The following is a 15,765-nucleotide window of genomic DNA, read 5'->3' on the forward strand; positions in this document are numbered from 1 at the left end:
ATCCTCCACCTTATTAATATTAGATTGTAAATGACTAATACAGTTTTTTAATTTGATCCTTTTTAGGAGTTTTGGTGTGCTGACATATGTTATGTAAGTTCATGAATTTGTTTTATTATTTAATGTGGTAAATATTATGTACACTTTACATAGTAAGTAATTTTTCTTTGATTATTATTTTGCTTACAATTATTCTGTTTTATTAGGTTGAGTGGTGTATCTCCTTTCCTTGATGACAGTGTTGAAGAAACCTGCCTCAACGTAACAAAAGTCGACTATTGTTTTCCTGACGAATATTTTACCAATGTCAGTGGCATAGCAAAAGAGTTCATCTCATCGTTACTTCTTCTGGAAATAAAGTAATCATTCTTTTTTTATAACATACAGTAAAACTTCTCGTTTGAAGCACCCCTAATTCAAAGGGAAACAAAGGTGAAATATTTGTTTTGGCACTACGGCGGACCCCTATTAAGGGGACACTTTAGTAGGCCCCAAAGGTGTTTCATTATGTTCACTAGATGGTACGCTCGCTTCGCTCGCGTACCATCTAGGTCGTGCCCACAGATGGTTCTCGAATACATAATAATTTCAGCGTTAAAAAACTGGCGATTTCAAATGTACGTACCGCAGGACATAATACATGTCGTTTACAGGAACGAATAAATAGACACTGTGATTTATGTACTGAACTAAAATTAGCACCCTGGGAATTACTTCCGAAAGAAAAACTTGTCACAAAATGAGACCAATTGTTTAAGTCAAATTTAAACAAACTTAATTTGTGTTTTGTATGTAACATTAGGGTTGAGGGATGGGAAAGAGGATGGGTGCAAAGAGGAACAATTTTTAAATATATTCTTTATCCATGTAGTAACGAAATATTAATTGTTTTCATGTTTTACAAATAATATACCACTAAACACAGTAAAACATTGCGATGTAATACTTTGTTGAAACTATCACCGTCCTAGTCGATTGAAATAGTTAGTAGGCCTACATGTAACGATACATCACTACGACGTGTATAATATGTTTATATAATGTAAAACAATTTGTGAAAACCACCCCTATTCGTGGCAAATCATAAATTCGATTTAATCGTCAATAAATATTAAATCATCTAACTCAACTTAATTAGTAGGCCTAATGGTTTTCAATTGTTTCTTAATCTTAGAGCCAATTCATACTTAAGTTGGTTCCTAACCCTACCCACCAAAGTTGTTCTGCGTTTAGGGCATGTGATGCACCGTAGGCCTATCTACTCTACTGGCTTTACAACGCTACTCATGCCAGTGAGGGAAGGGTGATGATGTCACGTGGGTGGTTTAACTGCAATAATAAAGATTTGTACATAATATACGGTGACTGAAAACGCTAGCTCATTATCCGTTAAAAAAAATCTATATCCAACCTCTGCAGCACAGATTTTTTTTAAAATGGATCGAATTTCTGTTATGAGTATACAGTACTTGCCTTTACGACGCCTGAGGGAATAGACACTTGTGGAACAGAGATTGGAATGTTCCATTCATTTCAAATCAATACATTTGCATAAACGTATATTAAATCTATCAAAATAGTATTTTTTTAAGAAAATCGGCCTGTCTTCAACATTATGATACTGTACTCGAGCTGTTCAACCGGTTTTCAGCCATTAAAAACAATTATCGTAGGAGGAGATAGGAAAATGCGAAGCCTCCTCGCATTTTTGTGGCGGGTATTTTTCAAGATGGACATCCATTAGACAGTGTATACCACGATCGGAAAACACCCCTATTTGGGGCAAATCGTTGAACCTAAATTCGTTTTAATCGTCAATAACTAATTATCTAAGGGCCTGTTTCTGCTGCAACTGCTCAAAATACGGTATAAAAATACGGTATAAAATACGGTATTTTTTATACCGTATTTTTTAGTACCCCGTTTCTGCTAACAATACTTCTTGGGTGGTCGTGTTAAATTTCATCTTTTTTACCCAAATTGCCATTCATTTATTTGGTCGATAATTAAAAGTCGCAATAAAGGAAGTTTTACGTCTCACTTTCAACAGCCTAGCCCTAGTGATAGAGATGTTGTGAGAGCACAGAAAACATCGTAATGGGGACAATTAATTCGTTCCCTCCCCGAGTTATTGTATTTTGCAATGTTGTACTGCTTTCGCAGGCTCTTCAGCTTTGAGTTTACTTGCTTTGGAGACAAGTCTATTCCATACTCCTGCTTTATTTTTTTAGAAATGTCTTTATAAATGTGGTTGTCCCTTTTATTAGTTGGCCAGACATTTTAGCTTCCCCACACACATTTATTTAGTAAAACTGTGACGTCTTCGCTCCACATTTTCGCCGAATATATCTATACACGTGTGAAAAAGCAGCTGACAGCGACAGAAAATAAAAACACAAATGTTGATTTTTTGTCATGTAAAAAAAAAATACGGTATTTTTTATTGGCAGCAGAAACAGGTACAAAAAATACGGTATAAATTTGTAAATACCGTATTTTATCCACAAATTTTGTGGGGAAAATACGGTATACAAAATACGGTATATTTTTTATGAGCGCAGTTTCTGCTGCCAAAAATATACCGTATATATACGGTATTCAAAAAATACCGTATAATATACGGTATTTAGTTGGCAGCAGAAACAGGGCCTAACTTAATTCAATTAGTAAACAGGGTTACATCAGGTGGTTAAAATCAGTACCGAAAGTACGAACCAACTTTATATACCTCCGAGTAAAAATTCTAAAAGTAAGGCGCGATTTACCGAATTTTGCCCTTACGTAAATTTATATATAGATATTATAAAAAATAGGATACACAATTATAAAGTTGTTTGTATTTCTTTTATTTAGTGAAAGAAATTCTGCAAAAGAGAGCATGGAACATCCATGGATAAAGACAGTAAGCAAGAACATGGCAATGCAACCCACTTCAAATCAACTGGACACAACAAGACTAGCAGACTTCATCGCTAGAAGAAAAACTCAGGTAATACTTGCATGTACTGTTTTATTCATTATATTTTATGTAATGTGTATTTGCATGCAGTGGCAGATCTAGTATTTTGAAATAGGGTCTAAAAATGCTAAAATAGTGTGGTTGGTGTGGGTGGTGGCGTGGGGTCATGTTGGGTAAATCCAAATCCAAGTGGTGATATATACTTCAAAATCAGCAATTTTATATTACATTGTATACATGCATTTTCACAGAATGATATACATCCTGTGGTACCAGTCTCATCACACTATCTGATAGGTAAAACTTCAACAGTCTGAACACATTGAATCTGATTGGATCACCATTCTAACACTATGGAAGTAACACTATGAAAGTAACACTATGAAGTAACACTATGGAGTAACACTTGGAAGTAACACTATGGAAGTAACACTATGGAAGTAACACTATGGAAGTAACACTATGAAAATAACACTATGGAAGTAACACTATGAAGTAACACTATGAAAATAACACTATGGAAATAACACTATGGAAGTAACACTATGGAAGTAACACTATAAAAATAACACTATGGAAATAACACTATGGAAGTAACACTACTAAAGTAACATATTCAATACAAGAATGTATTTTAAGTGATATTTGATTTTAAAAGATGCAGACAAATTGTTTCTGATAATTCTTTAGTTTAATAACATGACTCAACTTCAAAACCTGGTTTGTCAACTCGTGATAGACTCATCAAATAGTGATGTTTGGTAATCAGAATCAGAATAGATATTGTATTATTTTAATTGTAAATTGCATTTTGTAACTTATTGGGTCAGATACAGTACTCAACTTCTAATTATAGCACCTTGGTTAATATCTTCATATTAAATTATATCATTTTATCTATTGATGAATCAAAAAGATTGATTCCCTGTTTTAACCAAGTTATAAGTAAGATTCATGTAATTTTGGGGTTAATTTGTTCGGATAATTATGAAAACTAATACACATAATAATGATGGTCTACAAATTGTTTATTTTGGTTTTCGAAATATTATTTATTTCCAACTAGCTACAATACAAAAGACAATAGTCATTAAAAATAATTGTCAAAATTTGTTTTTCAAGTCATATTGGGATTAAACCTTGAATTGTCATTTTGTTATTGTTAAGTCGCTACAATTTGTTGTACATTCCGTATGTGTATAGACTTACCTACAAACTTTACTCTTAATACATACTAATTGTAATTTAGGTGTAGTACATCACAATGAAGGTGCTATTGTAACTTTTTAAAAATTCAATATCGTGATAAATGGGAAACAAAATGCTGGTACTCTGTTTAAGTTTAATTTTAGTAGTAAATAGGCCTACTGTATTTATCTATGCCATCAAGGAGGTTGAATGACATTTCTAACATTATTATTATTGTTTCTAATGATAATATGTTGAAATATTGAATTCCCATTTTGACTTTTTTGGATTATACTTCTTTAACTTTAGATCTAAATAATCAGTATGCCTTATGGTAGTAGTAGTATTGTAATATTGGTTTATTTTAAATTTAATGTTTTGTTGAATCATCTCATGGACGGCTTAGAAATAGCCACATTTTCCTGTAAATAGTTTTATACATATTTCTTATTTGTGTGAATGAGATTGCAGTGTTTGTGAATTTTGTTAAAAAGCAATTGTACAAATTGTAAAATAAGGACAAATATATGTAGAAACATCAGTTGTAAAAATTGTGTCTTGGTTGATTCTTCACATTTTAAATTTATATTATTTTTATTTAACAATAGTTTTGTTGATAAAATTACTCCAGTTATAATCAAATATTTATGAATATTCATGAAGAGTTATTGCATAAACTAATTAAGTCAATTTTGAACTAAGTAGTACCAAATGTGACTCATTTTGATATTAATTTACACTAGTATTCAATGGGATTTTGAATTAAATAATATAAATTTTACTATCTTAATATTTATATTCACTGCAATGAAATGATAGCTAGGTAAATTTATATTTTTTAAGAACACAAAACCCTAGGATAAACGCGTCCCTCATGACATGAAGGCAACATGGTTAGGGGCTGCTATGGATATCCTAGAGATAATAATATTTTAATATTTAAGTCTTCTCTCCTTTGAAACGGATGAACACTCGCGTAACGAGAGGTTCGACCTATACAAAATGTTTACAAAATTAATTAAAAAGTTACATTATATTGGTCTAGATACAAAAATGTCCATGATTGCCAAAAAACAAGTGATATAAATTCTACGGCATACAAATTAAGAATTACATTCATATTAAATGGTGGAAATGTTTTTCAATGTTTCCGACCTATTTTTAATTAAAAATGATTTACCATTAATAATTAATATAGTCAAAAATTGAGCAAATTGGTATAAATCATGTTATTGTTATCTAGTAGAAAGTGGTGTTTAAATCATGCTGAACCTTTTAATAAAAAAATGTCATTAGTATTCATTAAGTGTACATAAGTCTCCTTTAAATTGATTTAAACAAGTATTTCTTTGGGAGATTTCACAATCAAATATATTGGATCATGGAGGTATAACATTAGACTCTATGATTGGATACTGCTATGGAGAATTACGCCAATCACTTTTGTATTGTATTGTAGGGTTCCTGTGGGTAAACATAAATCGAAATAGGCCAAAACAAAATGGTATTTCCAGCTGTTTGAACGGAACCAACGTATTTCTCATTCGGGAAACTTTTTTTTTCAGATTATTATAATAAGTTTTTTGCAATATACATATTTGTTTAAGAGAAGTCTGGAACTAAATGGTGCACGTTTTAAATTTAGTGTACATTAAAGAAAGTTTTCAACTGTTATAATTATTATTATTATATTCGTAATGATGTTACAGACATTATCTTTGGTTAGTATTATCTACAATCTCACAATTTACAAATTTACAAATGCATATCGTAAAATTCAATTATGCAACCTTTATAAAAATATAACGAACCCATATCTAACTTGTTGAATTTCACAATTTCCTATCAAGTTTATTAAACCACATTACACAATTGAATTTATTCATAATCATTTCGAAACTAGTATAAATAAAAATAGGAATACCAGGGAAGAGTTAAATTACATGGAAAACTCACGGACCTTACATCAAACGTTACAACGCGCGGCACCGCCGATTCGATTACATAATCAACGGATGTTCGCTCAAGACGAAGTAATTGCTTTGCGCATGCCCAGAAGCGATTGTTTTCCGGTCGGTGACCGCATGCAACAACACACTACTGATGACGTCTTCGTCGAACCGCCCCCCTTGGTAACCTGACGCATTAAACTTTTTCGATATATATCGCGACGTAGTCGTCCAATTTGTATTTTCCGTTTTTAGAAAATTTCCGTACGCACATTTCAAGTATATGTAATAGGCTAGGCCTACTTGCTACACCAGGTCCTACTTCAATCTAGGGCTAGTAGGCCTAGGCCCAAGCTAGTAAGAATGTAATTGGCACTCCTAGCTAGGCTGGCCCTAGTAGGCTAGCCTAGTTACTTTATTTAGCCTAAAATAGGCCCTACTCAACTACTACTAGGCTAGGCGCGCGGCCTACAATCTTCTCTTCTGGCTAGCTACCTAGGCCTATTTCGAATTGATATGCTTACCAAACTAAGTTAGCCTGATCCTGTTTTAACAATAAGAGTGTATTTGTAGGCCATTAAAAGTATCTCCTGTGCGCGCCAGTTGCATGTACCGGTAGCCTACCTAGGTCTAGGGCCAGGCCCAGAGTTCTTCCCTGCCTGAAAATAATTCTGCATTGTATTATTATCAGTTTTACATAATAAAAATTAAGAGATCCAAATTAATAAAACATATTTCTTATTTTTTTAGGATCATTGTGTGAATACTATAGTATAATAACAATAAATACAAGTGAAATGGATGTTGGTGAGGCCATGGAGCTTTTAGAGATAATTGATGTGTTCGATAATGAGTGGACAGATTATGATTTTATGTGAACTGTATTGTGCTGGGAGGTCAAAAGTATAGAAGAAACTAATTCTTTCCTATAGACTACACCAATGACTGGTTGAAGTGACGTTCAAGGGGGAGGGGGTGCTTTTCACATAAAAGATGATGTGTATTAATTTGTTTTTTAGAAACTTAGATTTAGAAATGGAGAGGTTTTTGTCGCTAAAGGGAATGTGTAATTCCAATATCAAACAGAGTATTATTATCACACACTGGTGTAACTTAACAAATAATAAAATAAAAGCAAAAGACAAAAAAAGTTTAAGGTTGGAGTTGTAAATTTATTTTGTATAAAAATCAGTACTGTATAATCATGTCAATAAAGGTATATTTCAAAGTATGTATTCATCAAATTATGTGTTTTGTTTTTAGTCAAACCAACATACAATTTAGAATATACTTTATTTACAAAACAATTTTTTATTGAAATTGTTACATGATGTCATAATGTTTATCAATACCAGAGTAAAAAAAGAGATTCTTCGTAAGTACTGAAATATATTTTGTTCCCTGACATTCTTTATCTGCTTCAAATGGCTGAATCAACAGATTTACAAAACAAGTATCAATTTAAAATAACTAATAAGTTATGACTGTCAGATTTTCCCATCTCCCAAGGCAACTCCTTTCTATACTGAAATAGTTTTCTATTCTAGAGCATCCTGGTTGTTTTTCTCACGGAAAAAGTACACAATCCGTCTTGTACCATCAGGCTTCTTCTGTGAAAGGAATATCTTGGCCATGTCAACAAATGAAGAAACTGTGGATGAAAAAAAGGAAACATTATTATATACAGTATTCAAATAACAAAATTCAGAAACCAATACCTTCTGTAGGCAGCATCTTGGGTACCATTGCGATGAATTGCACTTGGATGAAGAGAGGAAGGCCTAGCTTATTTTAGCTAGCCTAGCCCTAGCTAGCTAGGTAAACCTACTCTACTAGAAGTTTGTTTTAATTAGGGGCCTAGTTCTAGAACTTTCATTTTATGTTAGCCTGGTATTTTTGACTTATTTAACAATTGAAAAACTAAAACAGGTTGCCTGACAGAATAGCAATAGGTGGCCGATAGGCCTAGCAACAGCGTCTATCTGGAATAGCATGTGGGCGGAGCTTACCAGCATCTCGCCGCCGAAACTGAGTAAAGGTGGTTCAGAAATCTTTTATTTTTGGTATTTGGTCGGAATTGGTCGCAAATAAAAACGGGACCACAATATATATAGATGTTATTGGTTTCACATATCTGAGCTAGACATTAGGCAATTTTAGGCATATGTCTCTAAATGCTGATATAAAAGACGATACATTTCGTAAAAGGCCATTGCATACTTACCGAAAATCCACCTAAAAAGCGTGTTTCTTTGTGAAAATATACATTTTAAAAAATGGAAACGCTTGTGTAACGTGTGCAAAATAGTCTCAAATCAGTCGTTAAGTGTTAAACCACTTATTTTATTTTAAAAAACCAAAAAGGATTTCTGAAAAAAAACGACTGGTAACAAGTCTAATGCCAATCTACACGTTGGTGGCAGCATATTCAGTAATTGGCGGTGCCGCGCGTATGGGACCAAAGGGGAAGTTAGTTTATTCATAAAACAATAGAGAACAATAGCGATTTAATTGCATTAACACGCCTCAACGGCTCGTGAGTTTTCCATGTAATTTAACTCTTCCCTGGGAATACCCTCTTTGAGGAAATGGACGAACCCATTTGCTATGGCTTTTCTTAAATCTTAATAATAGGCCTACAGTAAATACATTCGATAGTCAAATTCGGTTGTTATTTCACCAAGATGGGATCGTCGAAGTATCTAGGATTATTGATCATTTTTACCAGTGTTTTTTGTATTGATAGCTTTAGCTGGAGCCACTGTAATGGTATGCATATTTCATTTTTTGTTTGTATTTTAAAGTTAGACCCGATTCAACATTTTAAATAGTGAAGGGGTGAAATGTGTTCCACTTCGAGTCCTTTAAAAATATAATTTATTATATTGCAACATTTTAAAATTAGTTAATACATAAATAACTTTTCATTATTATGTTCTGTGTCCTGTATAGAACATTTTTGCTACAGTATGTAATTTACCATTTATCAAGTACCGTCAAAAGTAAAATTTGGATAAAATAAAAATAAATTCGGTGAGAAGTTGATTATGATTATATTTCCGTTCGTATAAAAATTACGAATAATGTATTTTAATAGGCCGCTAATAAAGATTTGACCAACATCACTTGGTCGCCCTCTCCTTTCATATTTCATAAACCATGTAGCCTACATATTTGCAATTATGTCTTATCCATTATATCCATTTTTTTTTGTAGAACAAAACCTATTAATTATTGAAACAATGAGCCTAAAATCGTCATTACAAACGCACAATGTTACTACAATGCGAGCTGTGAATCGTGTTTCTGCAACTTGGTACTCTACCATGCTCTAATTTTACTCCAAACAACTTGCGCGCAAATACGATCGAAAACAGAAATTTTATATTAAAAATTCATATTTTTCATCGTCACTTTAGGCTACACATGGAGTAAAAAATCCCTCCATGCTTTACCATGTATCAGGGTATTGTTGTGTGTTATCGGTGTGAAATTTGAGTTGTAAGCTAATCATGCCGTATAATTAACTTTGGTTGAATTAATGTGATGAACAGTTGTTTATTTATCGGATTCAGCCTGAAAACCATGAAAACGAAAGAGGAAACAATCCTAGATTTGCTTTAGAGTATGGAGTAAAGAATAGAGCCTACTCCATGTTTAGAGCCCAACGTCAACATAAAATAATACATTTTCAGTAGGCCTGGATTTGAGAATATGATTACGTTTCCGTTCGTCCCAGGCCGGATGGGCATAACAGAATACAATAACAATTTATTTGCCAAAAAATACAATTCAGTGGTGCATCAATTGCATATCAAACTAGTAAAACAAACAGCGTAATTTGCATTTACATCACAACTATTAGAGGAATCAACAATTAAAAAATCGAAAACAAATTTCAACAAAATACAAATACAATCAAATAACTCGCCCTCCCTTTAAAAATAATCTTCATATTCAATTTAACAGGACATTCACGTGGTGGTGCTCAGCGAAAGGTCATTTTCAAACATCTACAAATGTCGCCTGATCCTATAGTTTTGCCCGGGACAATTCGTATAGATTTCGAGGCTGAAGTATCTGGCGATATCGAGTCACCTATGTCACTGGAAGTCAAAATTTGGAAGTTTGTCAAATTGTTCTGGTCCACATCTAGGATCCGGATTTATGGCTGTTGGTAAGTGGTTGGGTTACTTTATATTTAAGTGATTTGTGTTATGGTTGTATTTTTTTAAATGAATAAAAAAAAAATGAAAAAAAAAAAAAGAAAAAAAAAAAAAAAGTGGTTGGGTTGTTTTTTTTATCGATTTATTCATCGATTTTATGTATTCATCCAAACGTCTGTTTTTCGTTTTTTAGCATTTTGGGCTTGCTTTTACTTATTATTGTTTTCTTAGGCAGCCAATGGAAGAGTGAACTTAATTAATTTAAATTTATTTCATTCTTCTCTGGGCAGCCATACCACCTGGTGACTATATAAACTATATGCCTAACTCTACATATGAGCTAAAATTAAATAAAAGTGAATTTCCCCTACGAAAAGATTCGTTAGAATCGCTCTAGTAATGCACAAATAACTCTCTCTGTATGTTAATTTAATTTCGTATATTAAATTTTATCTTTTAGTTCTTATAATGACATTTGCAAAAGCGTGGGTGCTGGGACTACTTGTTCGGATGAATTTCTGGTAAACTGCAATGACTGCACTTGCCCTCCGACCGCTGGACTGTACAATACAAGCAGAAGTTCTGTTTCAATGACTGTCAATACACTTCCATTTTATATGTCATTTCTTGCTAGTGTAAGTATTTAATATTTATTTATTTATCTATTCTCAATTGATTAATTGGAATTAGGTCCTCCGTGTACCCACCAAAGCCACGACTGAAACAGAGAATGACCTATACCTTCAACTCTTCTGAAATATGCACTGGGTATTTTTAAAAGTGCACACGAGCCATATGAGAAGTAAGACGAAAGTGTGTGAAAGATAATTATGTGCTCGATGTATGTCCCTTTAGAACATGTGTAATGTTATATTTATCTATATAGGCCAACTTTTTGCTTTCTTTGATTTTAGGGAAAGTTTGAAACTCACCTCATCTTGAAGGATGGAAACGGTAATGTATTAGACTGCCTAGATTTACTCCTTCAAATCCAAACTGTATCGAATGATAAAAAAGAAGTACCTCATAAACCTAAAGAAACTTTAAACGAGAAAAAGGAGCAAACTTATAAACCAGTGATGCCTAATTACTGTTACCCCGAGGAGAAAAACACAGAAGAGATAAGCATGATTATGCCGATAACCGACAACTCAGAAGATGCGTTTATAACTGTCGTAACAGACACAACAACAGGAACTAACTAACATAGAATCATTTTCTTATAGAATTTGTTGTTTCTTGACAAGAATAATTATAGTGTAGGCCTCCTACGCGTGAGGCCTTTCCCATTATGCGTGCAGCGGTATAGCCTCCTCTCATCCGATGGATTATACTTAGATTTTGGCGAGTACAAACATGCATGTTATCCTCATTAACTAAATCTCGACCTTTGTAATAGGCGATAACCAATTTTCTGGAAAAATTTTATTTTAGTGTATAAGTTACTACGGTACTTTCTTCTCTGTCCCATTTAAAGTTCGTATTGAAGATTCCGATTTTTATTAAGAACTGTAATATAAATGAATTCATTGTACGTGGTATAACCTCAATATTTTCTTTCTATTATGATATATTGTGATAAAATAATAAAAATAAAAAGATAATTTTGCAAGCGTTTTGTTATTTTTCACGACAGGTTATTTAAAGTTATGTAATTATAAATTCCAACTTATCAGTACACGTCTTAACATTATACCTATTTTCAAATGGAACAGTCTGTTGTTCATCTTTGGTGGACTGGTAGGTATTTCTTTACTGAAATTCATCAAACTTAGTTGGGACCGTCACAGTTGTACTGCTTTACTTGAAAACGTTCAACACCTTGTTATCAATGGACCGACATCAATACTGTGTTTTTATTTTTGTGTTGCTGTTTTACTCGATTGAATCCAGGTTTAGTTGGCGGTATTGTAACGGTAAACCTGTTTTTCTTGTATTATTATTAGTAAAATTGTATGTGGCAATCATCATTTCCATGTATTGACAATTAAGTATAGGCATATTGTAGTACTGTATTGTTCTAGTTAAGATTATTCTCTTTAAGTGTCCATGTACTCAAAGCGCATTGTTGATTCTGTAAGAAATTTGTAAAAGTTAAAGAAATAAAATCGTAATAATAATATACGGTAATTAGGAAAAATAAAATACAAAATAAGAAAGACTTACTTAGCTATTTTAGTTAGGTGCTCACATTTTAGCTGTAAATTTAAAGTACAGACCTAATATACTTGCACAAAGTTTAATTCATGCAGATGCCGTACTGAAAGGTAAAGATATATCTACAATCCCGTACTTACCAAGAATTTTATAACTTTCTAACGTTTATACTTTTGTTTCTCTGTTTAAATTGTAGGCCTAATCCAACAGTTTCATGCCCTTTCTGCTGATTAGAATTTTAATATTTTTATACCTAAATAAATAATCGTTTTCTATAGGGTACTTTGATTTGTAGGCATTTTGCATTAGTTTGATTCTCGCTGAAATCCATTACTACGGTACCATATTCTAGAAGATATTATGGTTGAACGATACTTCGCATAGGTTTGATATAGCTGTCAATTTCAGTTAGTATTATATAACGTCATATAACATTTCATTAACACGACATGATGTCAATATAATTGGACCACACACATACAACTGCAAAGTCTTGTTACAATATCAGAAATTAAATCTTCAAAGACAGGAGATTAACCGCCTACCATGATGGGTTGTGTGGCAACTGGTACACTCGCAACATTTAACAACGCGTGATGTACCGCCTGTTTCTTAGTATGGGTGGTATTGAGTGTGAGCCAACTGTAGTGTTAAAAGAATGTTTGATCTTATCTTATAGGCCTATATAAGATAATTATTCCATAGGTGTAATCAATGGGAGTATTGTCAAAATATACAAATGTAATCAAGGTGTATCAACGTTTACCATCCAACGACTGCATCCCACTGTTTAACACAGTTTGTGTTTAATTCGGTAAAACATAGGATTTTTGTTTGTGATAATAAGGAACGGTTTTTCTTTATTTTCTGATGGTTATTTGACTCAATTATTTCTAGGCCGGCAAACATCTGATGTAGTATCTATTGACTCTCTAAATATCTCACCAAAACCCATTCGCCTGCCAGGAACAATCAACATTGAATTTTATACGCAGCTCCATGGAAATCTGACTGGACCGTTGTCGGTGAAAGCCGACATATGGAGAGTAAAGAAAAGACGATTCACCACCATGCGGACAAAAATACCCGGATGTTGGTATGTTTAAAATAAAGTTTCATGTTGTTATTTGAATGTTACAATAGTTAAAACAACCACGTAGTGATTTAGATCTTGCTATCACTTTAATCAGTGTTTTAAGTTTAGAACTACGTGGCTGATGTAAAGATTGTAGACTTGTAATTGTAGTTTTTCGCCAGGGAGTTGAGTAATTAGATCAATTACAATCCTGTTGGTGCAGTACCCGCTGCTTACTTGGGCTCGAATCTAACCACTAGCCATCAGCACTAGCTCGGTGGTCTAGAGGTATGAACGCCAGACTAGTGATCTGGAGGTCGTGGGTTCGAGTCCCACCCGAGAACTACTTGCGAATTTGTTCCGAGTATTCTCAAATGTACGTACCCTACTAAATTAATACGGTTTATCATTTCTAACAATGATTTTCCTTTTAGTAACTATAACAACTTGTGCGCTGAGATGTCAACACATGACGAATGTCCATCTTACCTGACGTCCAACAACATTCCTTGTACCTGCCCACCAACACCTGGATCGTTTAACACATCTGTTACACCTGTCACGTTCACCGTTGCAGAAATTCCACTCTATGTCGCAATGTTTGCTACGGTAAGACATGGGTTATTTTGTCTAAGATGCCTAGACCATTCACGTTTATTTTAAATATACTATACTAATGAGGCCATTGCATATACGACAAAAATCTGATATGATATGATGATTAAAGTTATCGGAAGAGATGACTTTGAATTCAGTATATTAAAACAAGCTTACACATGCATGTATTTAACACACGCTTATGTTGCCTGTTAAGAATTTAAACTTTCGACCAATCGGCTAGGCCGATGATAATGCTGCGGTTACGGAACTAATCGTGCGTGACATTGGGTGAAGATATTCATGGTTTTAGGGTTAATTATCACAAACAAGTTTATGTGTCAAATCAGACGAAAAACAAAACCGAATGAATTCCGTATTAGGCAGTCATTTCTTAAATTGAAAAAAAGCTCCGTTTGTATATTTGCTGACGTGTACGTTTTTAATGTTTTATTCCAGGGAAATTTTGAAGCCAGGATAAAGCTTCGAGACGGTCCTAATAAGCGGCTTCTCCTGTGCGTGGAGGTTGATGTTAAGATACTAGCTGGTGCTCAAGGTTAGAATAAACGACACGACACAGTAGAATCACACAACTGTGGATCCATAGTGATGATGTATCGGTACGATACGGTACAGTAAATACCGTGGCTTATTAGTGCATTAATTTTTGTGTGGTAACATAAATTGGCAAAATATTATAAATAAAATTGTCGTCGTTAGCATGTGTTATTCAATAATATAGATATTAGATATAGGCTTACACAGATACTTGTAAAACCCATAATTAGTTTTAGTACATCAGACTTGTTGTAAATAATATGTTCTTTGCTGTAGCAAAATGACAAGGGCCTATATAAGGGCTTCATTTCAAAATGGACAATGTCATTATTAACATACAAACAAGCTTTTCCTTTATCATTTAATGTGATATCAATAGTTTGCTAATATTAGGTGCTGTAGGTTGCGATATATTTTGTTATTTGCTGTAATAAAACAATATGTATAATTATTTTTAATTTGTTTTTTTTAAAGAGTGACAAAATACCAAATATCCACTAGGTCTAAAAACATCAGCAACAGCAACGGTTGTGGTGGTCAGTAGTTTATTGACCCAGTATCATTAGAAAAGAAATCCCCGGATTATCGATTTAATATGAATTTAATACATTTTAAACTAAGAACCATATTATTACCCACATGTGTGTAAGCCTGATCATGTGATTTGAGATTGAAATACGGTACGAAATAAATACAATAAGTCGACATAGTAAAAACGTTATTCTTCACTACTAAAGATGAATCGGGGTCCAACAATCATCAAGATTGTCCCCTCATTTATTTTACAAAATAGTGTCTAAATATGAGTGTAGCCTGAATAGGGGTGTCCCAAAAATGGATTCTATTGTATAATATATTTTAGCGGAGCCTATTAACCTACTCTGTCAATATCATGACCCTATAACAGACCAAATAAAATACAGGGTTATTTCCTCAATTTGAACAAGGAAAGGGGGGTAGGAGCAGACAGTTACCGTAATTTCAAGTATTCTATTTTAATAAAGAGATTATAAAAGTCGTTTGTTTAATGTGAAGTTTTACATATCATTGAGTTTGAAAGTAGGTTTGGCTGTAAAATCGAATACACGCCCGCATATTTAGATATGCCTTGCCAGT

General features: G+C 33.3%; 3 protein-coding genes and 1 non-coding gene across 7 annotated transcripts in view; all 4 read left to right on the top strand.

Moving 5' to 3' along the window:
• LOC140040441 (kalirin-like) overlaps positions 1-6,066 on the top strand; it is a 151,976-nt gene extending 145,910 nt beyond the window's left edge. For all 4 annotated transcript variants that reach the window (XM_072086391.1, XM_072086393.1, XM_072086392.1 and 1 more), the window contains 4 exons: positions 67-93; positions 207-359; positions 2,854-2,989; positions 3,211-6,066. In XM_072086391.1, the coding sequence (XP_071942492.1) occupies positions 67-93; positions 207-359; positions 2,854-2,989; positions 3,211-3,276 (382 nt within the window). In that variant the 3' untranslated portion in view covers positions 3,277-6,066. The remainder of the gene's footprint in view (positions 1-66; positions 94-206; positions 360-2,853; positions 2,990-3,210) is intronic.
• A 2,618-nt stretch (positions 6,067-8,684) lies between these two features.
• LOC140040448 (ganglioside GM2 activator-like) lies at positions 8,685-11,829 on the top strand. The gene is made up of 4 exons (XM_072086408.1): positions 8,685-8,865; positions 10,066-10,273; positions 10,723-10,897; positions 11,177-11,829. Exons 1-4 carry the CDS (start codon positions 8,781-8,783, stop codon positions 11,465-11,467), a joined length of 759 nt encoding a protein of 252 aa, XP_071942509.1. The 5' UTR covers positions 8,685-8,780; the 3' UTR covers positions 11,468-11,829.
• Positions 11,830-12,010: 181 nt separating this feature from the next.
• Positions 12,011-15,649, top strand: LOC140040450 (uncharacterized). The gene is made up of 4 exons (XM_072086411.1): positions 12,011-12,178; positions 13,317-13,515; positions 13,929-14,103; positions 14,551-15,649. The coding sequence occupies exons 1-4, from the start codon at positions 12,094-12,096 to the stop codon at positions 14,650-14,652; spliced, it is 561 nt and encodes a 186-aa protein (XP_071942512.1). The 5' UTR covers positions 12,011-12,093; the 3' UTR covers positions 14,653-15,649.
• Positions 13,766-13,840, top strand: Trnat-agu (transfer RNA threonine (anticodon AGU)). The gene has a single exon. It is a non-coding gene; the product is annotated as a tRNA-Thr (tRNA).
• Positions 15,650-15,765: the final 116 nt, after the last annotated feature.

The sequence above is a fragment of the Antedon mediterranea genome, chromosome 2, assembly GCF_964355755.1.
Source record: "Antedon mediterranea chromosome 2, ecAntMedi1.1, whole genome shotgun sequence".
Lineage (NCBI taxonomy): Eukaryota > Metazoa > Echinodermata > Crinoidea > Comatulida > Antedonidae > Antedon > Antedon mediterranea.